The sequence below is a fragment of the Periplaneta americana genome, chromosome 3 (assembly GCF_040183065.1).
Source record: "Periplaneta americana isolate PAMFEO1 chromosome 3, P.americana_PAMFEO1_priV1, whole genome shotgun sequence".
Taxonomy (NCBI): Eukaryota; Metazoa; Arthropoda; class Insecta; order Blattodea; family Blattidae; genus Periplaneta; species Periplaneta americana.
Window position 1 is genome coordinate 33,098,606 of NC_091119.1, and position 21,623 is coordinate 33,120,228.

Sequence of the window (21,623 nt, forward strand, 5' to 3'; positions counted from 1 at the left end):
AGCCAAAGTCAGGATAGGAGAAGAAATGTCAGAAGGAAGTGAAATAGGGAGAGTAGTACTACAAGGATGCCCTTTATCACCTACCCTGTTCAACATCTACTTGGAGGATTTAGAGAAGAACTGTTTCCAGAACATGGGAGGAATGATAGTAGGAGGAAGAAGAATAAAGTGTATAAGATTTGCTGATGATATGGCGTTGTTAGCAGAAGAGGAGATGATACTAAGGATATGCTACTAGAGCTAAATGACAGCTGTGAGCAGTATGGAATGAAGATAAATACCAACAAGACAAAGACCATGGTCATAGGAAGAAAAGTAAAGAAGGTAAACTTGCGAATTCTAAATGACGCAATGAGCAAGTGGACAGCTTCAAATACTTGGGGTGTACTACAAGCAGTAACATGAGCTGCTGCCAAGAAGTCAAAAGGAGATTAGCAATGAAAAAGGAAGCTTTTAATAGAAAAAGAAGCACCTCCCGCGGACCTCTGGAGAAAGCACTAAGGAAGAGTTTGGTGAAGTGCTTTGTGTGGAGTGTAGTATTATGAGGCAGAAACGTGAACATTACGACGAAGTGAAGAGAAACGACTAGAAGCATTTGAAATGTGAATATGGAGGATGGAACGTGTGAAATGGACAGGATAAGAAACGATGCTGTGTTGAAAAGAGTGGGTGAAGAAAGAATGATACTGAAGCTGATCAGAAAGAGGAAAAGGAATTGGCTGGGTCACTGGTTGAGAAGAAACTGCATTCTGAAGGATGCACTGCAAGGAATGGTGAATGGGAGAGAGTTCGGGATAGAAAAAGATAGGCCTATCAGATGATAGACGACATAAAGATATATGGATCATATGAGACGACAAAGAGGAAGGCAGAAAATAGGAAAGATTGGAGAATGCTGGGTTTGCAGTGAAAGATCTGCCCTTGGGCAAAACACTATGACTGAATGAGGCTTACTGTTTCTGAATAATTATCATTTCTTACGACGTTCTATTGAAGAAAAATTATTATACTTCTAATATATGATTTCCAGATGAATTGACCTCTAGATTAGTGATTCCCAAAGTTTCTGTAGCCGTGATCCACTTTTGGACAAGACTTCTGTATGCGACCTCCCTCCCCTCTAGAACTGGTAGGGTACTTATTCCAAAAATACACATCCCTGTAAAATCAAACACTCTAGCAGTTTGCAAGGCCCAGATGTTAACATAATAACAGCCAGGGATAAAATCACAGGATTCAAAAAGAAACTTAATCACTGGTTTACATCACTTGATAGAAAGGAATGTGGTGCATTCCACTGCATGAAAGAACTCGTTAAAAGGAGAAGGAAAAATTAACTTAAATATGTACGTACTACTGATGGAATGTTGAAACCAGGCTTTTTCTGCAGAGTGTAAAGCAGTTGTGGATCAAAAGAGTGCATGAATACCTAGAGCTTGCAAAAGAAGCTCTCACATTTTTTATAACATTTGCAACCTCATAACTAGAGATGGCCGATATTTCACAAACCGATATTTTGTCACAGGTATTTTTTTGTCACAGATAAACCTGTGACTAATGACGCGAAATATCTGTGACAAAAATATCGCTATCGAAATCTTCTCCGTATTCAGTACTCTGTGACTGATATTTTCTCCTCTACGTCGTAGGTTTGCGCGTGCGCATGATACAATAACAGCAATCGGGCGGTAGTTTCTCCATCTTATTATAAATGATGTAATTATTACACGATTTAAATAATAATAATAATAATAATAATAATAATAATAATAACATTGGTTACCAGTACTTAATCTTGTGTAAAATCCTGTCTGAACAACTGTTTTGTTTTGTAATTATTTTCCATTGTTTTTCCGAATACTTATGTTTCATTAATTTTTATTCTATGACTAAAAAAAAATGTTTTATTTAACGACGCTCGCAACTGCAGAGGTTATATCAGCGTCGCCGGATGTGCCGGAATTTTGTCCCTCAGGAGTTCTTTTACATTCCAGTAAATCTATTGACATGAGCCTGTCGCATTTAAACACACTTAAATGCCATCGACCTAGCCCGGGATCGAACCCGCAATCTTGGGCATAGAAGGCCAGTGCTATACCAACTCGCCAACCAGATCGACTCTATGACTGAATATTATAATGTTAATGCACGACTTAAAATAAGTTATCCATTATATTATATACAATAAAAAGGTTCAATTTTTAAAACAATTAGGATAATCATATAACCTCAATTTCTCCATACCCAACTACATTTAAAAATGATCAACTGGTTCAATATCTATAATATAACCTCTTGATACATGAGGTGAACTTTTGACATGTTACTGTTCAGTTAGATGAATATTTATTTGTTAATGGTACATGTACATAATTTCTTTGTTGGATTTTCCCATATAAATCACTGATGAGTGTTGTGTATGGAGAAATCGTATTCATATTTCACTGCTCTTCAATATTTCCTGCTAATTTTTATCGGTGTGACAAAATATCGATGTAATTCATGCATATTGTGCTTACGTATCGATATAAAATATCGGTGTAACAAAATCACCGATAAAAGTCACAGATATTTAATTGTCACAGTCACAGTTGTCACAGATACTTGAAAATATCGTATAAGCTCATCTCTACTCATAACTATGCAAAATAAGCTTCTTGTCTATGATTGCCATCACAACAAAGACCAGAAATCTCATTGAACTTGAAAGTGATATCACTGTGTGTATCGAATTACAGAGTCCAGATTTGAGAGATATTTTCTGAAAAAAAAAAAAAAAACAGGCACATTTGTCGCAATAATAAAATTATTTTTTACTTTAGTGTATAACTACTGAAACTTTTCTATTATGTTGAATGTTGTTTATGTTTCTAAACAAAAAGTAAGTGTATGTTAATATGATGGTTTTGGTTCTATTTTGTAAATCATCTCGCGACTCTAGAGTTGAGACTCTTTACACGACCCCCAGTTTGGGAACCACTGCTCTAGATGAATGTGTACACCCCTCTTCCAATGGTTAGATGAATTCGCTGGGTCAATATAGAGTATCCACCTGCCACTGAACGAATATTGCACACTTTTATCACTGCCAATGTGGCGCTATAAACTAATTTTCAATACTTTTATCACAACCACAACACATTTCAATTCTTATTGTAATATATATATATATATATATATATATATATATATATATATATATGGCTCACAACTAGAGTGGATCAAGTCCACCAGTGGTCAGTTTGTGGATTAATAGAATTTCGGATGAAGAAAACTTAGATTTATTCATTGCCATAACAAACCAAGTACATAACTAATTTGTTACTCATCAGAGAGCAGCATTTCCTATGGAAGGTGACAGTTGCTAAGCTTGAGCCAGAAACTTTAAGACTCAATTTCTCACAATTATTCCACAAGGACTTGATCCACTCTGGTTGTGAACCCCTCAATTATTACTCCATTAACATATATATCACTGGACGAACTAAATATAATTATTATGAAAGTCTCCTATTTCCTTATTCGAATTACGATCCACTTCCACTAAATGGCTACCAACATGAGAAGTAGGGCCGGCAATACATGCAAACGAAATTATATTAAATATTAGGAATATTACTACAGGTGTGTAGTATTATGTGACAGGTTAGGTTAGGTTAGATTAGGTGTGTATTGTGTAACAGGTTAGGTTTGATAGGTGTGTAGTATTATGAGAGAGGTTAGGTTTGATAGGTGTGTAGTATTATGAGAGAGGTTAGATTTGATTAAGTGTGTAGTATTATTACTATGTTGGCGACTCTGAAACCCACTGTTACATGAAAGAAATATGCCCGTATTCTTCATTCACTCGCGACGATTTTCTTATATAAGTAAGGTACGTATTTAGGGCGGGGTTGGATGGGCTTACAGCTCTCCCAGTGATCACATCAATTTCTACTAATCAATACTATAAATCCAAGACATTTTCAAGGTATTTTATCAAGTTTCTATAGTGGCTGGGACATAAGTAACATTCACAATACATAGAACCACTTCTCTATGTGATGGCTGCAACATCGTGTTATTTTTGTGGACGTTTTGCAACATCACAATATCTACCTATTATCATATTTTTGTCCTCTGATTGAGGTCTTGGCTGATATGCACCTCTATTATCAGGCAGTACACCTCACTTGATATGTGTCAGAGGAAGAACAATTGTTTGTATGCATCTGAAGTCTGATTAGTGTAACATGTAGCTAATCGGCGATGTATACAATGGAGGGGGAATGGAATTGGCCACCCTACCCCATTATCTCCTGGCCTAGTTGCGTCATAGGTGGTGTATTTTGGTAACTTATCACTTGTGAGGTTCAGACCTGGGCGAAACGAGCGTTGAGCGACTTCCGCCGATTTTGGAATAGACACCGACGCACTTGAACTGCCAACATAGAAAACAAAAAAATCATACTCAATCGCTTTCACCTTCATCTTGACGGGATAATAAAAACCTAAACTAACCTAACCTAACCTGACCTAACCTAACCTAACTTAAGTGCGTCGGTGTCTATTCCAAATCGGCGGAAGTCGCTCAACGCTCGTTTAACCCAGACCTGTCTTCGGGCAGTTGACTAAACAACAACATTATATTTTGTACAACAGAAAATGGTCCACACGATGATAGTAACATATTGTAATACTTAGTGTTTTCATATATGTCTAAAATAAGAAGAAATAGGCCTACTCTGTTCCATTATGATTCATGAACTACTAGGCCTAACAATATCATGAGCAGATGTAACGTGCCACATGATTATTCATTACCACACGGTTTCTACAAACTCGAATATGGAACAGCACGAACTTAATGTTACACCACTGTGACTTTCTAATTCGCTATAATCAATCATATAATCAAAATTTCATTGTCATTACAACTCACCTGACATCCATGCTGTAACCATTGCTGTGCAAATTGGTTAACGTTTTACTGTGAATTCCAGGAAAATGAAGGCTATCTTACTATCCAGCTATTATCTTGACTCGTCATCGCCAGATTAATTTCACTTTCGTAATTTTATTCCGGCATAATGGTAAAGGATCTCTTGGTGTAATGGAAAGAAACCGAAATGACGTAGGTAATTGTATTCTATGAAATGGACGACGTGTCTAGCACTCTACAGTAGCACAACGGAAGTTACGTTACTGTTGTCGAATACCTTCAACGTTCAACACTGCATTCAAGAGAAACTTTTGCTTTATAACTTTCGCATTAAAGTTTAATCGCTTGCATGTAATACCAATATAGAAGAAATGTCACTAACATTTTATTATAACAGACATTGGAAGTAATGTTTTCAGTGGTAGTAGTGAACATCACGTGAGGAAATATTGACCAATGAACAAAGGAGAGTTTTATATTCTAATTACGAATGCACTCAACACGTTAACATCTATCACTGAAAGTTTTATGGGGCAGATCTGATGTTTATCTGTTTAAAGTTGAAGTTCTTTGAATACAGTTTTGCTATTAATATTTTATATGGCCGTTAATATAATATGAGTTGTAGTCTACTAACGAAAGTTAATTTATGTAATATAAATTAAGTTGAACGTCTTCTATGGTTCAAAATATATATATATTAATATAAACTGCATTCACAATATTTTATAACATACTGACAACGCATAAGCACCCATCGTTGTGTATAGTAATAAACTACATTCAATTTACACTCGTATATAAAGCAAAATTAAAGTAGGGCTATTATTAATTGAAATAAAAGGTAGGTTTAAATTTTATATAACAAATATTTAAAACAAGTATATTATTATTTAATTATTGTTTTAAATAAACATTTCAATTAAATTGAATTTCTATAAATCTAAAGAAATTAGTAATATACCTAGTCTATAGAAATAGTCAAGAGGATTCAATTTTATTACATAATTTAAAATTAAAGTTCACTAATTACTATTAGGTAATAATTTCAACATGCAATTAAATTTGGTCATGTCACTTTTTAAACTTAATACGTTAGATTCAATTTAATTCGTATTTACAAAATTAAAAATATAGCCTACGACTGTTTCGAACAACAAAACATCAAATTAAAGCCGGTATATTATTATTATTATTATTTATTTAATTATTTGAATTCAATTTAATTTATGCAACTTAAAATTAAATTTAGGCATAGCTATAATCGTTGAAAATGGTAGAGTTTATTTTTCATCACATAACATAAAATTAAAATAAATGCTATACGTTTAAAAAACAAACTAACAATAAGTTACAATGTTTCCCGTATAGTAACACGAAATTAAAATGAATCTATTGCATTTGAAAATAAAAAAGGAACATACATTTAAATTATCATAAAGTCAAAGCAATTATGTTACTGTTTAAACTTAATAAACTAGATTACTTTTAAATTCTTGCAAATAAAATTAAGAAAATATCCCAAGACTGTTTTAAAAAAATAATCATAATAACTGTTCAACTCGTAACATTAAATTAAAGCTGGTAGAATATTACTTAAAATAAACAATATTAAAGTAAACAAAGTTTTCTTTAAAAATGTGAAATACAGTAATGTTGACAACAGAGTTGGAATTCGTGGTAAGTTTAACATGTAGAGAATTTGAAGCAAGGACGCCGACAGAAGAACAGATCAGACTTTTTTACTTTTAATGTTATATAGAATTATTTTCAACACAGACCTACTGTGTATGTTTTCTATATGCGTTGGCTTCATCAGTATGTAGAGAGAAAATCAGAAGGGAATGTTACTCTTAAAAATAACGCCGTCGGTTTCGAGGAATTGTTTTGACAATGTTATGCTCAAAATTTGCATCCGCTCCCGAATTAAACCAATGCGGCCTCCAGTGTTAAACAGGAAATAATAACTAAGGTTAACCATAAAATTGCCTTGTAATATTACGTTCGGTAAGAATTGAAAGATAAATTTCAGAACACGGATTCCTTCCTTTCCCTCTTACTTCAAAATTTTAACCTTATGCACACAAAATAAATTATTGGCACTGAAAAGTGCCTTTTCGTAAGCATGGTGATGCGCATTTGACAAACACAGACAAATCTGCTCTTTTCAGTATTTTAAGATACATAGAAAACAAAAAATCACACTCAATCGCTTTCACCTTCATCTTGACGGGATAATAAAAGCCTAAACTAACCTAACATAACCTAAGTGCGTCTGTATCTATTCCAAAATCGGCGGAATCCGCTCAACGCTCGTTTAACCTATAATAATATTATCAATGAAGAATCCACATATTGAAATTTTCCCGAATTGAAAGTTGGAATATATATTGTAATAAATAAAATACAGATTTAATGAAGACGATATTGAAGGTAGATTTCAGTGTTATAACTTTCTGTATTCTTATTACGTTAAACTATTGAATAAAATCATAAATCACAATCACAGATTAGGGTTGCTGACCTGTGCAGAGTTTCAATTCTTCGTTTATATGTCGTCTTAAGATTGTGAATAAAAAATCTCACATTAAAAAATGAAATTACAATGTAAAAAAATATACGACTACAAAATTATCACTTAAATTTTATTTTTTGTTTAATTCTTTTATCGTTTTAGGTGGGCGTCATTGACAAACAAATCAAATATTAGACAATACAGTTCAAATGTAATCCATACTATCAGTTTTCATTGGCTCATGTAAATATCACATTTGAAGAAACCACAAAAAAAGAAATATTCGTCGCATGTTTGAAGATCAGCTGATACGAGTCACTGATACACAGATAATAATGCTGCCGCCTGGAAGACGATCAACCATGAAGTGTCATAGACAGTGCAATGCAGTATACAGTATCGGAAACTCATCGACACTACAAAACACTCGGTTCTTACCTGTGAAGACTTGAGTTGAGTCTTTGACCAGGACGGCCGTGGACGGCATTTGTAAGATTTAAGACGGCCCCTCCTACAAAGAAGTGTCGTGGAAGCTGTCAAATGCGTACACATGGGGACTCCATCCGCTGCTGGCACGACCAAAACACACAGTAGCAGTGGAACAGCTCGCACTGCGCAAAATTCGCTGTGGAAAACCCAGCAGAAGAACCGATCTAAACAGTCCTATAGTGAGTACTACATCCTTCTCTTTCCTATGGCGACTGGAGAGCGACAAAAAAGGACGGAGATACCAGTACAGGAGACTGGGAAATACCGGACGAGAACAGAACTCGCGGACTCGATGCAGGACTGTATATTTTATGACTGGTGTGGACGCACAAGCGAATCTTCCTCTCCCCCTCTTTCGCCGCTCCTTCGTGTAAATTTCCATCCCTCTACACAAACTAGATAACACATTCCTCACAAAAACAATGTTGGCTCTTTTTTTTTTTTTCCATCTCTCTAGTAGGTATCCATTACCTGCTAGTTGATTGCCCCAGAAGAATAAAAGCTCCGCCCCCGTGGGGAATCCCTTATGACAGGGCTGAACAAAGAGCAGGTGTGCATTTACATGACAGCAGACCGGTCGGTGTTGCGTTCTCCTCTGGCGCCCTCAGTGGATCGGCATTTCCGACAGCGAGTTCCCCAGGTGACAGGTTATGCCGTCGAGGCGTAGAAGTGCATGAACCCCTTCTTAGCCTAACTACCTAACTCCAAACGTGCATTCAATTCAATTGCTGTATAAATGTACAATAAGCTTCCACGAGAGGTCACACAATTAATGATAGAGTTTTTGAAAGATCTCTTAAGGGGGAAGATGGGTGAAATTTTGACCATTTTCCATCAAAAATCGCATTTTTGTTTTCTTATGAAAAATGAATCAGCAATCTCTTCTTTATATGAGGCGTTCAGAAGTCAACATGATTAACCCCTTTTCCAAAGATTTTGAGGTATTCAAGGTTAAAGTTAAATATACTTAATTGGTTCTGTGTTGTAGTCAAGAAGAATACTACATTCTGTGGGCTTTTTACTGAACTATGGAGTTAATCACATTGACCTCTGAAAATATGGTCAATTTAATACATTGCCAACTTAGAAACTCTGAAATAACCAAATGTGGAGTTAATCATGTTGACTTCTGAACGCCTCATACGTTGACCAAGTTTCAATACGATGAAAGAGTAATGGAACGGAGAAAAATTCTCTCCGGCGCCGGGATTTGAACCCGGGTTTTCAGCTCTACGTGCTGATGCTTTATCCACTAAGCCACACCGGATACAACCCCAGCGTCGGACAGAATTGTCTCTGATTGAGTTCCAAATCTTGGGTTCCCTCTAGTGGCCGCCCTCTGCACTACGTCATAGATGTCTATGAACATAGGATCGAAGTCCACACATGTGCTGAGGTGCACTCGTTATGAGTGACTAGTGGGCCGGGATCCGACGGAATAAGCGCCGTCTTAAATCACGACGTGATTTACGCATATCATATGATGACGCAGAATATCTGCATGGAAATATCATATGTACTTCGGTACATTGAAATAATACAAGTTTCAATGGTATGCGTTGTTCGAAAGCGTAAAAATTACGCAATATATAAATGGCTTCAATATCTAATTCTGTAGTGCTCGGGAAAAGTGGCACAAGTCAAAAATGTTAATTTTACAAGATTATGTGGATTTGATTTTCTTCTGTATGAATTAATGCAATGGGAGAAATACTTATGTCTCTTTTCCCAAGCGAGCAGATGTTCCGTAAGTTGTCAATAAATTATTAAAAAATGTTTATGGAAACTGACTTATGCCACTTTTCCCAAGCACTGCAGAATTGTAAGTTTTACAGGCTGTTTACTTAAACTTTTCTTCAGCACATTTTATCAGGTTCGAATACTAAGAACATACAATTTTCATTGCATGTTCTATACATATACACTGTGGTTAACAAAATAGCGCATGGGTTTTATGATTAAATGGTTACTTTTTTAAATAAAAAATTAAATATTTATAGTGGCAATGGTCGGTTTTGGCCCTTCATGGGCTGTAGCAACACGGATTTCCTTTACTTTACTTAGTGGGTATAAAATTCCCCCCTTTTGTAGTAAAGATATAGGAAAACGCTGGCCTTCTATGCCCAAGGTTGCGGGCCAGGTCGATGCCATTTAAGTGTGCTTAAATGCGACAGGCTCATGTCAGTAGATTTACTGGCATGTAAAATAACTCCTGCGGGACAAAATTCCGGCACATCCGACGACGCTGATATAACCTCTGCAATTGCGAGTGTCGTTAAATAAAACATAACATTTATAGGAAAACTAATACGTGATGTTTGTCTAAATATGCTACTAGTCTTGCAAAAAATTTAAGATATTTTTTACTGAAAAATTGAGGGACGCATTTCATTTTGAATTATTCATATTTTTCAAAATATTTTTATTAATAACTCAGAAACTAATTGACTCACAGAAATTAAAGATCAGCAGATCATCATCTATCACACCGTGATTATTAGACTTGCCAACCGTCCCGTTTTTTTCCGGGACAGTCCCGATTTCGACCATTGCGTCCCGAAATAATTTGCACGTGTATCAAAATGTCCCGATTTCATAACATATTAGCCATTTATAGCTGATTTTCGTTGCTATCAGATTGTTGGATTTAGTCTGTATTAGAAGATAATTCCGCACAGCTTCATACAGACATGCTTACGAAATGGAAAAATGATTAGTATGGTGATAAATCACGTAAACGTCTCTGTGTTTCTCAAGAAGAGTGGCTGAAATCTTTTGTGTAGGTAGGTTAAGTTAGTTCGGATTAGTTCAGATTACGTTAAGTTAGGTTAGTTCATATTAGGTTAGTAATTCTAGAGCCCGGAATTTTAGGTGCTAAAAGTTAAGAATGACACTGAGTGTGCCCGTAAGGAAGGTTTTAAGCCTAGTTCACAAGAGTCCGATATGTAGTCTAATAATAGACAAGAGAGTCACAAGGACTGGGCAATGGAGCTTGTAAATGATGCGCTAGTTTATAAGTGATAGTTAAGAAGATTAAAGACCTTTAATGGTATCAAGGAAAAAATACTGAATAACAAGAATGACATATCAAGGAAGTGAGGACATGACTTCTATATTTATAAACTACAGCGAGGAATAATATTAAAATTTAGCACTTAAAATTTCGGGCTCTAGACTAATTACATCAATAAGATGGTTCCTAGTTTCCAAAGAGTTAATATTTCTTTTATAAGGGATTTATACTGTTTTTCAACTTGTTCTGTGGTCATTTTGGGAAGTTTTTATATATATTTTTTTTACATATGAAATGAAATGGTTCTGTTAAAATATACATATAGGCCTACTGTTATAAAAGTACTACTGTTGAATATGTGGATTGATACGTGGAAAGCCACCGGCGTGGCTCAGTCGGTTAAGACACTTGTCTACCAGTCTGAAGTTGCGCTCGGGAGCGGGTTCGATCCCCGCTTGGGCTGATTACCTGGTTGGGGTTTTCCCCAATCGTAAGGTGAATACCAGGTAATCTATGGCGAATCTTCGGCCTCATCTCGCCAAATATCATATCGCTATCACCAATCTCATCGACGCTAAATAATCTCATAGTTGATACAGCGTCGTTAAATACTTACTTACTGGCTTTTAAGGAACCCGTAGGTTCATTGCCGCCCTCACATAAGCCCGCCATTGGTCCCTATCCTGAGCAAGATTAATCCAGTCTCTACCATCATATCCTACCTCCCTCAAATCCATTTTAATATTATCTTCCCATCTACGTCTCGGCCTCCCCAAAGGTCTTTTTCCCTCCGGCCTCTCAACTAACACTCTATATGCATTTCTGGATTCGCCCATACGTGCTACATGTCCTGCCCATCTCAAACGTCTGGATTTTATGTTCGTCGTTAAATAATCAACTAAAAAAAAAAGATACATGGAAATAATTAGTGCAATAAAATTGTCAGTAACGTTTGTGTCCCTAATTTTTACTTACGAAAGTTGGCAAACCAAATGATTGTATGTACAAAATATCAAGGACGTAGCTGGAAAAATGTAGAAAATATAAATTTCACTCATCACCCCCTTAAGCGATGGTTAATTCTGAATCCATTTTATAACGTCAATAAATAAATTCTTTGGGTCGTCTGTAAATATTTTATAGTTTTTTTTATATTAAGTATGCACATTTGACTTATACGTATGTTTATTTTGATTATGTCTATAGCTTCACTTACGACTGCTATTTAGACGGACGGAGTGCCCGATACGACGGACTGACAGACAGAACATGCGTACTGTCCGTCCGAATGATTATATCGCAACCCTGCTTGCCCCAGCCGTTTCTGCTGACCCCTCTGTAAAGGCTAGCGGCAAGGATCTTGGTTTTTTTTTTCTACAGTAATTGCTGTACGGCAGTGATATTATACGTAACATTGTACAACTGTTTAAAATAATTTAAATAAAAGGGCCCCGTTTCGACGACCCTGCGACATAACCTCTTGGACGGACAGTAGCTTCTCGGTTTCTTAGCCCCTGCGGTATATCACGCGTATTTAACAACAGTTCGAGATCTGCGTCGAATTTCCAATTAATTTGAAGAATGAAGTGGATTAAAATATTCACGGTGTTGAACATGGTGTGAAATTGCTTAGTTTTGTACCATGTTACAGCCGTAGGATTCAACATCGGAGCTGGATATCGGCTTTATCATCAATAGAGAGCGGAACTGAGGCAAAAACCTATTTTTTTTCCTTGATACATACAGGCTTGAGATTTAATATTTACATTTTTCATGGAAATATAGGTATAAATAAAGAGGTTTTATAGTGCCTAAAAGATGCCCATTTCGACGTTAGTGCCTATTTTTAAGTTTTTTTTTTAAATTTTGCATCATTTTTTGTAACTGTTTACTGTTTTCTTAACATCCTGTACCGTTTACATTCCAAGACGGATAACAACAACTCCTTCCTAGCAGTGAACAACACAACAGAGAAGTACCTCCGGGCCACCCCTTCTCATTCTTACAATCTTTCAATCCTATAATTCCAACTTTCAGTCGGCCTGGGTAGCGTAGTCGGTAGAACGCTGGCCTTCTGTGCTCGAGGTTGCGGGTTCGATCCCGGCCTAGGTCAATGCCATTTAAGTGTGCTTAAATGCGACAGGCTCATGTCAGTAGATTTACTGGCATGTAAAAGAACTCCTGCATGACAAATTATTATTATTATTATTATTATTATTATTATTATTATTATTATTATTATTATTATTATTATTATTATTATTATCATATCTTCCTCTGTCTGTCAGTAATTTAACACAAACTCGCTGGGTTGTACCCGAATAAGCATTCTCTTACATTCCAAGACAGATAACAACCCCTTTCTTTTTTCTCACCATTTGTAAGTACAGCAGTGAGCGACACAATAGCCACAATAGATGCTGATCACCTACTGTGAAGCAAACTATGGAAATGTGATTGGTGAATGAAAAACACTAAATTAAAGACAGAATATCTTCTTTTGTGTATGCATGTGTACTCTTGTAAAAAGTGAAATGTATGGAAGTTTCTTTTAATCCTATAATTTTGTATTAAATAAATGTTGAATCTTATATTAGTGACATTTTAAACAAAAAAGCCTATCTTTTATTTTATAGAGCCTAAATAAAGGAGTTTAAGAGCCTATTTTATGCGCCTAAAATGCCACTTTTTAGGGCCTAAAATTCCGCTCTCTAATAATCAATAAATTATTTATCAGAATAAGGCAAAGGAAGAGATAATTTTATGTTGCGTCCTTTACCAACAGATATTCTACAAGTAAGACAAATACAAAACCCCTAAAATTTCGCAGCATGATCTTCAAAATATTGGATTTAACGTTTAGCTTACTAAAGCATGTAACTGATATCAGAATTTTTTCTCAAATTTTTGAGATAGGGAATAATAACTTATATACTTCTTATGGGTCTAGAAACTCTCGTGACCGGAAATGTCATTATATTTTCTTGTCACCGATTACATTTGTCACCGGCGTTCTGGCCACCGATTACATTTCAGTCAAATTATCACCTGGACCCCGAAATAGAGATGAATTGGAAGATACTGATTATCAATGACACAATTTTGGTGGCATTCCGAATCCCAGTGGCCAACCTCACTTGACGGATGATTTTAAACAAATCTTAGTATCACTAATCACTTCGGAATATGAAATATATGTGCAGACCGATTATTTAGTCCTCACAGCTCAGCGATGCGAAAGAGGGGAAGTAATAGGAGTGGGGAGAGTTCCGGAGTAGAGATAAGGGCGACCGGTCGGTAAAGGAATGAAGGATTTGCCATCTTCATGACTAGACTTCGGATTTTAGGTAAAAACCTATTTTAATCCTTAAAAGATAAGTTCAAAAAAACTTGCAAGTACACATTTCATATAAAACTATGCCTAAAATTGGTATTTTAATAACACCTAAAAATGCCTATTTTGACGACAAAGCCTAATTTGATCTACTAAGTATGTTTTGTCTCTAATAAGTCAAAACATCCATTCTTATTTCGAAAATGTGTATTTTAAATTCCAAATGTGTTCTTGGTTCTGTTGGAAATGAAGTAACTGGAGCAAGTTCTGCAGAGAAATATAGGCCTGAAGGACCTGCATACTGCTTCAGATATGCTAGCAGGGAAGAACACGGATTTACAATGTAACATTCCTGTCCACTAGTATCAAAATTGAAATATGCTCCTGTTACTTCAATGAATGTGGAACGTTCATTTTCAGCATACAAATTTGTGTTGAGTGACACACGGCATTGCTTTTTAGTTGAAAATTTAGATAAAGTATTAGTAATTCATTGTGAAGTTAATATGGACATTAACACACAAGGCTTGGTAAAAATTGATAAGGCCTATATTTGACTTGTTTGTGAAACAACAAATTTATGAGCCTACTATTCCGTATTTTCGAAAAAAATATCAGATGGAAGGCACCTGGGAAGTACATGATTTAATGATCAGAGCGAGGGGCACCATCCCACGATCAACTGTAAACATTATCAAAACATTTGGAATCCATGACATCATTCCAAAAATAATTACTTCTAGCATTAAGGGTCTGTGGCAATTCTGAAAAATCATTTATACGGAATATCATAATCCCCTCCCCCCTTTTCCTATCCGTTAGTGTGTGATTGTTACAAATATATGTACAAATTTATTATTTCTTAAATTTAAGCTCCTAGTTCACATTTCAATTTGACTCATCTATTTTACTGTAATCGTTATTATTCTTATATGTGTGTTATTCTGTGTTTTTGGCAACCCAGCATGCCTGGGCAGACTATTTCTTGGAAATAAATTATATAGGCCTATATACTGAACTTATGTCTAAAACTTATTTTTTACATTTAATTGTTTATTTTATGTAAACTAGTTAGATATTTGTTGTTTTTGTACTTTTAGTAGCAGTGGTGGTAACGGTGTATAAGCATTTAAAATTACTAAATTCTATAAGTGAATTCCTGATGATTTGCAACATGTTTCTAAAGAAAACATTATTTTTTTTGTTAGAGCCTATTTTCAATTCTTTAGAGACTATTTCCTACACTTTTAGGCCTATTTTAGGCACCTAAAATTACATTTTAACGACCTAAAAATCCGTATCCTATTCATGACACAGTCTACATTTTTATTTTAAGTAAGGTAGTCATTGGATTGCTGTGGTCTAAGGTTTGAGTTGACTAAATTGTAATGAGGGAAATAAACAGAAATCATTATAGTATGAGCTATTCCATCTCAAATCGACCGAAATATAGAGAAAATTGACCTTACAATTTCTAAATACAATGAAACTTTTTTTGTACGTAGAGAACTGTGATACAATGCTTTGTGCAAAGTTTGAGGCATGAGAACTTCAGAGTGTTTAAATTAAAAATATTTAAATTTATCGTATTTTCATAAAATTAGCAAATTTAAACTGTTGTAGCTCCGAAACCCTTTCGCCCAATGATCAAAATCATGGTTTATTTTGATGCTGAAAAGTTAAAGTTTATATTGACATATAAACAGATTTTCTTACTTTTTATGGAAATGGATAAATTTAGATTTTTCCTCATTAAGACGCATTTTCCAAGGAAAAAAATATTTAAAAAATATATAGTTAGATTCCGCATTGAAAGTACAAATAAATACATATTTTTTACTGATGGTATGTTGATAAGAAAGTATTGAAAATATGAAATAAAGAAAATAAATAGTACGCGCGTGAACTAACCAGCTGAGTGTGAGACGGGAGCTAGCCAGAGGCAAGCAAGACCAGGAGACAAACACGTGATGTGTCGTCTAGCAGTCATGGCTGTGCTAGCTTTATCACAGGTTTTCATAAACACAGGAGTAAAATGACGCCCAATGCTCGCTTATCTTCAGCTCTCGGCCAGTGCGTGCGGTATAAGCGCCGTTTAAGTCTAGGCGTGTGAAAATAATCTATTTAATATCCTCGAAACTTATTGCCGAGCCACTAAGCAAACAATGCCGAATCCCTCTTAATAATGCAAGGTTTTTTTCTGGATATTTTTTACATTTTTACAAATGGCCTAAAAGCAAGTAAAATCAGATTATCTGTCTCTCTGTGTACAATAAAAATAAGGATTACTTCTTAACATAACCTACCAAATGTCAGCTTCAAAATAAGCTCTCGTTCAATGTTCTGCAGTAAATGATTCCAGAGTTCTGAGCGCTGAAAGAGGCTTGTTTTTATAAAATACGCTAAATTTGTCACTAAATAATACGAAAACCGTTTGACTTTCGATAGTATATGTTTGAAAATGCACTCCCCTCAGCACCTTGCATAAGTAGGGAAAAAATTAGAATATAAAAAAAGTGCGAGGTTTTTTACTGATCGATTTCATATGGAATAGCCCGTATATTTATTTTTTATTTCAGTTTTATTTATTTAGTTCCCAGGGAGTCTATTATTCAACATTTATTTTGTGGGCGTTCCGCCCTAGTTACATTCCTTGCTCGCAGATAAAAAATAAATTAGAATTTCCCGCCGTCATTATCTGACATATAAGTGATGTAACGCAATGGATAAACAGAAACTCTTCGTGTACGAGTATAAACACCTGCGTTTATCGTTTGTTTCCTGACCTTGCGATTCATGGGAAGCAGGAGATTGTGTATAATGGAAAACACACTTCCAGTGAAAGGTACGAATTTCGAAATATCATTAGGATCTAGTAATATTGACTTTGCCTGGATATCTGCGGAGACGAGATTAGTAGAAGGGAGGTGCACATTTCTCATCTTTCTTTATCTACATGTATCTCTAATTTTATCTAACTAATGTTAAAGATAACCCATTTCTTTCTGTTCATATGAGTATGGATTGCGGTTTGTTGGTTGTTTCGTGCGGTCGTGCATGTAGCCTATTACACTGGTGAACAGTCATTTTGCGCCAGACATAAAAATAACAAATTCTTACTAATTTCGACCTTCTGAATTAAAAAATAGCTAGCAAAATGTTCCATCAATTCGGGTTTTCGAGATGCACAATATAATTAATTTTCTATGCATTTTATTTAAAAAATCTCCGTATTTCGTGTGTAACTATTTTGTTCTACAAATATGACGACCCATTATATGAAAATAATATTAGTGTAAGTAGACCACTTGTAGAAACGGAAATTATTTTATTGCGCTTTTACGAGTCTATTTGTAGGGGGTGAAACGCTTGACTTTACCTGATTTTACTTGAGATGTGTACACAAATTCTTACTAATTTCATCTTCCAGAATTAAAAAATAGCAAGCAAAATGTTCCATCAGTTCGGGTTTTCGAGATGCACAATATAATTAATTGTCTATGCATTTTATTTTTAAAAAAATCTCCGTATTTCGTGTGTAACAATTTTGTTCTACAAATGTGACGACCCATCATATGAAAATAATATTAGTGTAAGTAGACCACCACGGTAGAAGCACTTGTAGAAACGGAAATTATTTTATTGCACTTTTACGAGTCTATTTGAGGGGTGAAACAGTTGGCTGTATGAATTCGCTTGACTTTACCTGATTTTACTTGAGATGTGTACACAAATTCTTACTAATTTCATCCTCCTGAATTAAAAAATAGCAAGCAAAATGTTCCTTCAGTTCGAGTTTTCGAGATGCACAATATAATTAATTTTCTAAGCTTTTTATTTAAAAAATCACGTATTTCGTGTGTAACTATTTTGTTTTACAAATGTGACGACCCATTATATGAAAATAATATTAGTGTAAGTAGACCACTTGTAGAAATGGAAATTATTTTATTGCCCTTTTATGAGTCTATTTGGGGGGTGAAACAGTTGGCTGTATGAATTCGCTTGACTTTACCTGATTTTACTTGAGATGTGTACACAAATTCTTACTAATTTCATCTTCCTGAATTAAAAAATAGCAAGCAAAATGTTCCATCAGTTCGGGTTTTCGAGATGCACAATATAATTAATTTTCTATGCTTTTTATTTAAAAAAATCACCGTATTTCGTGTGAACTATTTTGTTTTACAAATGTGACGACTCATTATATGAAAACAATATTAGTGTAAGTAGACCAACATGTTAGAATCACTTGTAGAAACGGAATTATTTTATTGCCCTTTTACGAGTCTATTTGGAGGGATGAAACAAGTTCGCGGTATGAATTCGCTTGACTTCATCTGATTTTACTTGAAATGTGCATTTATTTCACTCTGAGCTTTAATGACATTACTGTAGTTTATATTTTGCAATAGACCACTTTGTCAAAACGACTTCTAGAAGCGGAAATTATTTCATTGCCCTTTTCGGTTCCATTTGGAGGAAAGAAACAGGTTCGCCGTATGAAATCGCTTCAGTTTACCAGGAGATTTCCGTGATTTTAGTATTCTGTGTAAGACGTGTATTTCTTTAAGTGTGCTTTAATGATTGATTAATAGTTTATGTTATACCGGATAAGTGCAAAATGTCTCGTAGCTATATTAACAAAACCGACAGTTTCTGCTATATTTGTGGTGAGTTCGTTCCAGTTAAACAAAAATGCAAATTAACCCCATTAACTCAAAAAACATACGAATTACATTTCGGGTGCAAAGTAGACGATTTTGGGCTCCTAATATTTGTTGCAAAAATTGTACCTCAAATTTACTATACTGTTAAAGAGGAAAAATCCAGCCATGAGGTTTGCCGTACCAGTGATTTGGAGGGAACCAACATAATGATGTATCAGTATGTATCATATTTTAAATTCGTCCCTGCCACATTATGCGTTGTAGACGGAAGTATAAATACTACCTAAATGAAATTATTCAAGTCTGCTTCACAGGGAACTTTACCTGAAAAACTAGACTTGCATAATATATACGTTACTGCAGGTACGTTAACAGAAAACCACAATTCCAAGTCACACAGAGTTTGTGTGCACTCGATGTGGATTTCTGGCGTCTCGTCAGCCCACTCGAGTTGTGCGGATATAAGAGGAAAAAATGAGACGGTATCGGTTGGAGTTCTGGGTAGCTCAGTCGGTAGAGCACTGGTGCGTTCAACCAGAGGTCCCGGGATCGATACCCGGCTGGAACAATTTTTCCCTTGAAATTATTAAACGTGGTAACTTAATGTGAACTGTAAATAACAGGTGGTTTAATATTTTGAAGTGCATTCACGGAACACTAGAAAAATGTAGCTCAAACGACTGTATCGCCAAGTTTAGTCGTTCTGTCTGTATGAGGACAGTACACTGCACTGCCTAACGTGCCGGTCTTGGTCATACCTATAGTCGATGTTGCGGTTAACCTTGTAGTTTACAAACCACAAATTCGCTCGCTACTTATTACCTATCTAGTGAAAGTTGCGCACGTGACGTATTTTTAGGCACTACAAGTAAAGCAACTCACTTGTCAGCATTAAAATTATCTTCTATTTAACTAAAAACCACTTAATAAATGTGTATAATGCGTAGATAAGAAATAGCCCTATACACTTTAATCTTATCCAACATATTTAAGATGGCCAACTGCGCAACATTTCTTCAACGATTTGACGATAATTAAGTCAATTGACGGAATGCAATCCCTCTTCAAATATGACAATCGAAGTAAGTCAAGAGATTAACGTCGATTAAATGTAAATAAACTTTTTGATAGTCGTTCAGTATTTGATATACGTCAACTTATCTTGGTTGTCAAAACCGGTTGGTAATTTTTATCACCTAACCTAAAAATAAAATACTACCCTGATATAGATAAATGTACTTATTTTGCAGAAGAAATGTGTGAGAATAATTACTGTAGTAACAAAATACAATATTAAACTTGTCAACAAGTCTTCTTAACCCGTGGCTAACGTTCTTAACCAATGTGATGTTTACTGTGTCCCATTTATCTTGTGCACCTATTATAAATTTTTTGTTTGGATAGGTATTGGAATTTTTGTTTTTGAGCGTTATGTTAGAACGGGGGGCTAGCATGAGTGTGGAGATTTGGTGCATTTAACTACATTATGGTACAAGATACACGTGACGTCATCAATTTTTCAAATAGCACTACATACTTTAATCATGTTACATTGATTACACATATTAAGACGAGTTCAAAAATGTACCACAATGTCACTTTCCTAATCAATAACAACAACAATATGAAACAAAAACGTACTTCTGATGTGATAATGTTACGCTTTGAGAGTCACAGAAGATGTTCCAAATGATGACCATTCACATTAATGCACATTCGAAGGCGTTCTCCGAAAGACCGTATGAAAGCCCGGCATGTTGCTAGCTGAATGGACACACAAGCCTGTCGAATGCGTTGCTGCATGTCATCTGGTGTTGTCAGAATGTTCTGGTACACACTGTCCTTTACAGTTTCCCACAGGAAGAAGTCGAGTGGCGACAGGTCCGGAGTACGTGCAGGCCACTGTACGTGGATTTGTGCCGTCGACAGTTGTAGTTTGTTTACATGTTAAGACAGCAAACACACAACACACGACATGTACGGACATCAGTCGTCTTTCGTTTCGAGTAAGTTAATGCACAAGATGAATGGGGCAACACAACAAACGGCACATTCTGATGACATTCATTTTGCATTTTGTTGTTGTTATTGATTGGGAAGGTGACATTGTGATACATTTTGAACGCGTCTAAATTTGTGTAATGAATGTAACATGATTAAAGCATGTCGTGCTATTTGAAAAACTGATGACGCCACGTGTGTCTTGTACCAAAAGGTAGTTACATGCACCAAATCTCTACACTCATGTTAGCCCCTCGTTCTAACATAATTCTCAAAAACAAAAATTCCAATACCTATCCAAACAAAAAAAATTATAATAGGTGCACAAGATAAATGAGACACGCTGTATGTATGTATATGTATATATATGTATATATATGTATATATATATATATATATATATATATATATATATATCTGTGGTGTTCGGGTAAAGGGGTATAAGTACTTTTTTTGTCCAGGTGGAATTTTGTTCCCCAGATGAACACACAAGTTAAATTATACAAGTGGGTGTGCAAAAATCAAAGAATACTAGCAGTTGATGTGTTTTATTTGTGTAGAAAATTATTTGTAATAAGGGTTCCAAGTTTAATTTTCATTTATCCCCGAAATCATTTTCATGACTTATCTCCCTTTACCCAAACACCACAGATATGTATGTATGTATGTATGTATGTATG

The 21,623-nt window shown here is 35.3% G+C and overlaps 1 protein-coding gene across 4 annotated transcripts in view; it reads right to left on the reverse strand.

Annotated features, from left to right (window-relative positions):
* cact (NF-kappa-B inhibitor cactus) overlaps nucleotides 1-21,623 on the reverse strand; it is a 249,974-nt gene that overhangs the window by 158,271 nt on the left and 70,080 nt on the right. Inside the window, exons 1-2 of one of the 4 annotated variants that reach the window (XM_069820251.1) lie at nucleotides 4,922-4,947; nucleotides 4,359-4,420 (exon numbers count right to left, since the gene is read on the reverse strand). The exons of 1 other annotated variant lie outside the window; for it this stretch is intronic. In XM_069820251.1, the coding sequence (XP_069676352.1) occupies nucleotides 4,359-4,420; nucleotides 4,922-4,932 (73 nt within the window). In that variant the 5' untranslated portion in view covers nucleotides 4,933-4,947. Of the gene's footprint in view, nucleotides 1-4,358; nucleotides 4,421-4,921; nucleotides 5,078-7,874; nucleotides 8,222-21,623 lie in introns of those variants that run through there. 2 more of the 4 variants (XM_069820252.1, XM_069820254.1) reach the window with 2 other exon arrangements.